This window comes from Magallana gigas, chromosome 9 (assembly GCF_963853765.1).
Source record: "Magallana gigas chromosome 9, xbMagGiga1.1, whole genome shotgun sequence".
Lineage (NCBI taxonomy): Eukaryota > Metazoa > Mollusca > Bivalvia > Ostreida > Ostreidae > Magallana > Magallana gigas.
Window position 1 is genome coordinate 11,319,132 of NC_088861.1, and position 7,473 is coordinate 11,326,604.

The 7,473-nt window shown below is 31.2% G+C and overlaps 1 protein-coding gene across 1 annotated transcript; it reads right to left on the bottom strand.

Annotated features, from left to right (window-relative positions):
• Positions 1–2,121: 2,121 nt before the first annotated feature.
• Positions 2,122–7,084, bottom strand: LOC117692078 (lithostathine-1). The gene is made up of 4 exons (XM_034479094.2): positions 6,414–7,084; positions 4,893–4,957; positions 4,519–4,600; positions 2,122–3,951 (listed from the first exon to the last, which is right to left on the bottom strand). The coding sequence occupies exons 1-4, from the start codon at positions 6,757–6,759 to the stop codon at positions 3,701–3,703; spliced, it is 744 nt and encodes a 247-aa protein (XP_034334985.1). The 5' UTR covers positions 6,760–7,084; the 3' UTR covers positions 2,122–3,700.
• Between the last annotated feature and the right edge of the window lie 389 nt (positions 7,085–7,473).

A 7,473-nucleotide genomic window follows, 5' to 3' on the forward strand; every position in this document is an offset into this window, starting at 1 on the left:
CAAAGATTGCATATTTAATGAATGTATACATTTTTTCGATAAAAGGTACTTTTAGTAAACCTCACTATTCTGATTTCCTATTTATTTCTTAAAGCTATAGAGTTTCTACATTCTTATACACGTCAGAACTGTGTTAATGCATTAAATGAAAGGTAATATTAAAAGGTAAAGGTAATATTAATTAACATCCATATATTAACTTGCTGAAAGTGAGAATAAATATGAAGTAAGTTAGCATAGGATACGGGGCCATTGATGATTAAGGTGCATCTGCGACAAACCTAAACGTTTCATTGTTTAACAAAAGCAATAATTGTTCTTTTTTTCATGCAATGTTTAGATATTCCTTTAATTTAAAATATGTTTTAGAACATGACTGTTTATAAATCTGGCTAGGTCATACTGCCAGTTTATGTCATATAATATAAAATGCAACGGTAGTTAATTTATTTTTAGCAAATGTTTAAGCCCACTGAAATAAATCTTATCAATGATAGCAATAAGTATATTCTTTGATTGAAAATATTTTTAAAACAATAGAATTTTACATATCAATAGCATGTTGAATATCAGTGGTTCTATAAAGTTTTATTTTTCAGATTTTTGAGATATCGTAAGAAATTCACCACAATTCTCGAAAGAATCTTTTTTATTGATTAACGGTATTTGTCGTATCTTTGTAATATTCCCTCTTTCTTTTTACATTTTGGACTATCTTCCATTTGCAGTATAAAGTATAAAACTTTTATCTGTTGTGGAGTTCAAATAAATATTTCATGAGAATTCACGTGGGATTTTTTTTGTATCTAGATTTTATTGTACTGAGTAAGAAAAATTAAATTTAAACAACTTTTCACTCTCTTAAAACTCTTTTAAAAAATGATTAAAATCAGAAGTGTGAAATATTATGACATTACAATAAATTACTTTCCACTTGAACTCATAAACTAGTTAATTAGTAATTAAAAGATTAACTAATGATTTCTATGATGATAAATTATTGACATATCTTGGTCCTTCACTAGGTTTGTATTGAAATTTTTTATTGAATACTCATTTTCTTATTTGTATTCTGTAAAAGTACTAGTCCTGTCGAATGTGATGCCTTGTAACGTTAACTTTAATGTTATAATCATAAACTTCTGGCTAGATTACAAGTACATTATGAAAACTTCAGAAAGTGCCTAAACTTGATTGGCAGATTAAGTTTTATTTACTTTTATTTTTTATGGTGTTATTAATATAACATTTTTGATGTTATTTTTGTTTTGGTCGGAAACATATGTACTGTTCACGTCTGTTTGTTTTTATCAAGTGATTGTGCGAACATTTGATGGATGTCAAAAACCTTAACAAATTACAGCCTGCTTTATGCTTATGATATACAACGAATCCAAACATAGCAATTACACATGTGTTAATCATATCAATACATTGCTACTCATCTTTGCATTGATACAATATTGTTGGTATTGTTTTTCTGACTTTCGTTTGTACGTGTAGTTGTGTTTTAAACATTAAAAAAATAATGATAGTTTGTGTACAAAGAGCTCGTAAAAAACTTTTACTAAGGTTATCTTGTAGAAGAGGTTTTTACATCATGCACTCATAATTGGGAAATGATTATGTACGAGAACCCTGGCAAATCATGCTGGTCAGAAGCCGTCTTATTCTGCAGTATGGAAATGACTACCTTTCTATCAAAAAAGCTATACTTAGTGTTTGGGTATGAGATTGATATTTTGTTGTCGAGCGAAATACCCGAATTTTCTGTAGATATAAAGTTCATAGCTTTTTCTTTATTTCAATCCATTTTTCATTTTTGATCGATAAAACGAAAATCAAGGCTTACTTGAATTCTCCGCTGTTTGAATTTGATATCGCTTTCTCTTTTATAACATTCTAGATTTAGATATTGTGAATATGCATGCACTTGAAAAGGAAAACAACTTTACTAAATCATGCTTGTCAAAAAGGCAATTAAACACTAAGATTTTGGAAACATGTTTCTATAAAAGATATGGTATAATGTTTGTGAAATTAAGTAAAGAGTACATTTCGACAAAATGTGTATTTGGAGATAGGACAGTTCAGTTTATTAAACTTTGTTCCCGGCATCATCATCATTATTATCATTGAAAAAGTTACAAAATACCATATGCCTACTCAAATTGTAGTTTATTTGGATATTTCTTATATTTCCATTAAGTTCGGATTAAATATCGATCAAAATTTTAGATTTGGAGTTAATATGCAAAATATAGGTGTTTCTTCGTTGAGCAATACTCTTTGATGATTATTTTGAAGCAAATAAATAAATCTAACATGTGGCCCTCAATGATAATTTGAGAATCTATATGATTTTATTCCGACCCGTAATTTTTCACATAAAATCTGCTTCATTCGATTTAAGCCATGAGATATTACATAATTACTTGATAGATCCATGTCATGTGGGATTTATTGACTTTAATAATGTGACGTAGATTTTGTATAATTGATAAAGTCTTTGGGTGCAGAATAGTGTCATTTGGTTCTTGTACTATTATTTCAAGCATCGAACTCAGTAATCGTTTTCGTTGAACATTTTGTTGCTTGAGTATAATCCCTATAAAGGTTACACACTTAGTTCAGTACAAAACTGTTGGTGAAGGTGAGACTCAGTTCAGAATTTGAATATGGCTTCTATATAGTGCAGTAACTCTTCCACAAAATAATAGCAGTTCATTGAGACTTAATGGTTTTAATGCCTTTTTGTGACCAAATCAAAGACGTTCCTATATATATACAAAATATATACTTTGGGGAAATTCGGCTGTTTGATACATGTCGTAAATTATTTTATACCTCAGTACAATTTGATATTATGTTTAGTAATCAGTAAAGAAAAGTGTTAAACTGCCAAATGGCAGAGAATAATTGGTGTTTTTGTACATGTATTTCAAAGGAAATCATTAAAACCATTGAATAAATATAAACTTCTTCCATATGTGACGTGTAATATTCCTCTATACTTAAGATGAAAAAATTATATCGTCTGTTTTCAAAATGGTTTTCCTAAAAATATCGAATTGGGGATTTTTTTTTTTATATATTGGCTGATTTGTATCTATAATATAAAATAGATTATAACAATTTTATCAATCTCGAAACTGTTACTTTAAAACATCTTCAGTTATATTAAACATTGGCTATGTTGATATCTGTCAATAGAGCGGGAAGTTGTGTGTAACGGGAAAATGCGCGATGGAAAATATGCGAAGTTTGCAGTTGCTGATGGTAGTAATAAGCTAATATATAACGTGTATAAAATAAAGTTAATCAAGAACAATCGATATACATTCTTATCATTCTACAATAATGAATAGAAAACTTTAAAATATTTACTTTAACACTCTATTAATTAGTATCTTAAATTTGGGTAAAATAAGTCTTTTCGCAATTAATATATGAGGATAAATAAAGTTTGAAATTTTTTAGCTTAAATCTTGATCATGCTCCTTTAAAAGATCGCACGCAAAAAAAAATGATTAATAGAATATCAGGTAAAAATAGTATTTTGGATTCAATCTTGATGTCGCATTTGTAATATCTAAATACTTTGAAACATTATAAATAAAAAAAAATTCTTAGTCGAATTTCCGTCCATAATTAATACATCAAACATTGTTTTAAGTTTATAATAACAAGGTTAGTAAGTCTAGTAGATACAGTCATCAGCTTTGCAAATCGTACACTTGGGTTCGTTACATGTATAGACCTTCCATCCAGTGAACACCCAAAGCATGCAGTCGAAACCTGTGACATCAAGAGTCGGCTCATGCGTGGACCACTTTGAGTAGCCTTGTTCTGGTAGGACAGGAACATCTGATTTGCTGGTAACCCACGTGACCTTTGAGCTGTTTTTCAATCCGCCTAACCAATAAATAGAGCCGGTGCAGGATCCTGTATCTTTTAAGACAAAAAAGAAATTATTTGTCATAATAATGTTTATTTTACAGTGGTTATCATTATACTATATTTTCTTTTAATAGCCTCACGTTTAGTTTCAACTATCTTGGGTTTAAGAAGGCTCGATGGTCATGGCTATTTCCAGAGCATTTTAATCTCCCTAAGAAGAAGAGTTCTGTACAAAGATAATAATAGGAAAATGATAAAATTGTAAAGCTAAACTATTGGATTTTTTTTTATTAAATGTTATTTTATGGCCAAAATTATCATGTCAAAGTTGAAGACAGATCTGGTGGTTAATTTGTTGACCATACACTCTTCTTAATGGAGTTAATTTTACTTCCAAATGAAGGAGATATTGGTATAAATGTTTACTATATCGGAAATATAAAAATGATGATTATAAAACAAATAACTTTTCCCAGAAGGAAAACTGTTTATTTGCCTGTTAACTTTAGCTTGTTATCAGTTGGGTTTTATTTAAAAATCATTGTTCGAATGGTCAATATCACCTCTCTCTCTCTCTCTCTCTCTCTCTCTCTCTCTCTCTCTCTCTCTCTCTCACACCGAATATATTTGTCTCCACGAAGTTCGCTTCCTCTTCGCTGTGAATCTCAAGTAAGTACCCACTGTTTCGAATGCATTCTGCCTATGATATAAAAAATATATTATTTTAGAAGTATACAGCTCATGGATAATTCTTTGGGGTTTTACTTTTTACTTTTAAAGGAATAATTAAGGGTATTATGAGTTTCAACTCACAGAGTGTAGCGGATATCTTATATCTTAAATGCCTTGAACGTATATTGATATATTAACAGTATAATTGTTGTATGTATAAAATTTCAGCTTGCTGCAATCTAACTTTTCTGGTGGAGAGACAAGGTTCAAAGGTGCAACTATAATAGACAACTGATAATTTGTCACAAGCATAGCTTTACCTTGGCTTCTATCCATCCCATTGTTCCCGATAGAAGTTTGTAATGACATGCCATTGGACTGAAAGCTAATTAAAAAAAATTAAACAGCAACATATGGATAAACAACGTATACTTTATACAAGAGTTAAATTGCATATGACACTTTCTTAATTGCATGATGCAAATCCCTTTCTAGTATTTTAAATTCTAGTACCCAGTGATTTATCACCGTTAACTCTTCCCTCATTGCTCATTGTAGCCCCCCCCCATCCCAGTGGTATCGGATTTACTCCCCCCCCCCCCCCTTGTTGAATGTTAAATACCAGGAAGTGTAACATAATCGAACTATGTCATCTTGTAATGGTATATATAACACTATATCTTTCTAACATTGTTCAAATAACAATAGCTCTATTGTAAAATACCCCCTATATAGCCACTTTTACAACTGATATGGATGAAATTAGAGTACCAAATCTGATTCGTGTGTGGAAAGACTATACCTGTCATATACAATGCTGTGATGGTCACCGCATGCAGACAATCTATGAATGCCAAGTAACACTTTTAATTTTCTTCCGCCAAATTTAGACATTAATTGTGTGGGGGGAAAACTGCTGCATGGTATTGTGGATCATGCGATTGGTCGTCTTATATTAATGGAAATGTTACGGTATTACGTACAGTATACTAATTAGTACTATTTTAAAGTATTATTTTTTGTATATGATGAGTTAAAAATATGTCACAAATTTATAGAAGACAAATATTCCGCGATGTACTATTACTATATACATTCATGTATGAGCACTGTAAGGTACATTTTCTCCTAAAGAGAAATTCCAAAATTTATTTTCTTGCCAGTTTACCCAGACTGGGGTAAAATTTAGTTTAAAAGATTTTTAAAAAAGGTAGTATGATATGTATTCATTGAGCAAAAGCAATTAAAAACATTTTGAGTGACTGATTCACGGATTCTGTTGGTCAATACTAAGTCTTAATGTACACTGTATGCATACATGTATGATTTGTCGACTACTTAGTGAAGTTTGTCGCTAAATATGATACATTATTTATATATTTAATTATCGGTGGTTTTTTTACGGAAATTCAGAACATAAGTAATAAGATATAGAGACACTTAACAAGGCTTAACTGTATTGGAAAATGCATTATGTTTTCTCCTCCTTCTTCCTGGTCAATGGCATAATTAATAAATCCGAAGTGATTCTAACAGTGTTACAGGAAGGTTTAATATAAGCTGAATTAATCTGTAGTAAGTTTTAAGATTGAATCTATATGAGCCAGTTTTGACTACCCTGTCAAGTTATTATGCTTTAATTGATGCACTTTTCGTTTGTGTTTTAATTTTAAATTGCAAACAATGTTGTGGGTCCATTATTCTTTCTTCTTAAACATAAATGGAGTAAATGCACGATTCCATTCTTAAGATTATCTAAAAAATCGGTTATCGTGATATTCAACGTCATATGTTAAGCACATTCATATTATTTATCAGTTTTAATTAAGATATAATCATACCCTCTGGAACGGAGTCAGTGCAGTAATGTCTCCACCCGTTTTCCTGGATGAGGCTTCCATCACTCACCTGTAGACAGGTAAGATACATATAACATGCTTGGGATACAGTGTTGTACGATATCCCGGGAAGATTCTGTTGGCTCGCGAGTGCTGAACACTGCAATAAGGACACCGCTACTTGGGTGTTGGAATCGGGTGGTGTTTTGATTTTGCCGTCCAGTCTTTCGCTCAAAAAATACAAATTTCCTGCTGCCACGGCCGAATATTGTAGAATAATTACAATTAAAATACTAGTAGACATCGCCAGGAGTTCTGGTAACTCTCCCTTCATTTTCGTATTATTCATTCAAGCACTTGTTAATTTGGTAAATCACTGGGCTTGATCGATGCACACTCGATCGGAAAGATTAAATTGTGTGCTCATTTCCCACTTAACTGCAAACTCGAAAGCTGCTTTAAAAAATATTTCTCCGTCTTGAAATAAGGTAGATGTAGATGCTAACGCTATACTAGTACATGCAATGCATTTTACCTGTTTGCTCCATGGTTTTTTAAAAGGGGAACTGAGTATAAACTTTTCTCGAGCTCCTAAACTATGAAAATCAATGAAGCAAACCCTCAGATCAGATATACATGTTTATCAGTGCACGTTAGTGTGAAATCGTGGAGTGCACAGATTAAAAAAAAAACTATTATAAAAAAAAATTCTAAAGTACATGTTTAATGAGATATATGACAATTTTATGGGTATGTGATTTTTTCTTAATTACTCAACTTAGTCTTTATGAGTTGTTTGAATTGAGCCTTGACTTGATCAAAGAATTTTAAAAGAATTCTATCTAATATTATATCTATGTACATGCAATGAATCCCAAATTAACTTTGTCACATGCACTTCAAGAACTTGACTGGCCCTTGGGCCACGTCATATATCAGGCACGTGGCATCGGGGGGGAGGGGGGCCACTTTTTTCACAGCCAATTTTTTTTTATAATTTGCAGATAAAAAATAATTTAAGATAGAGTCCCCCTACTTTTCGGGAGCATGTAAAATATTTAAT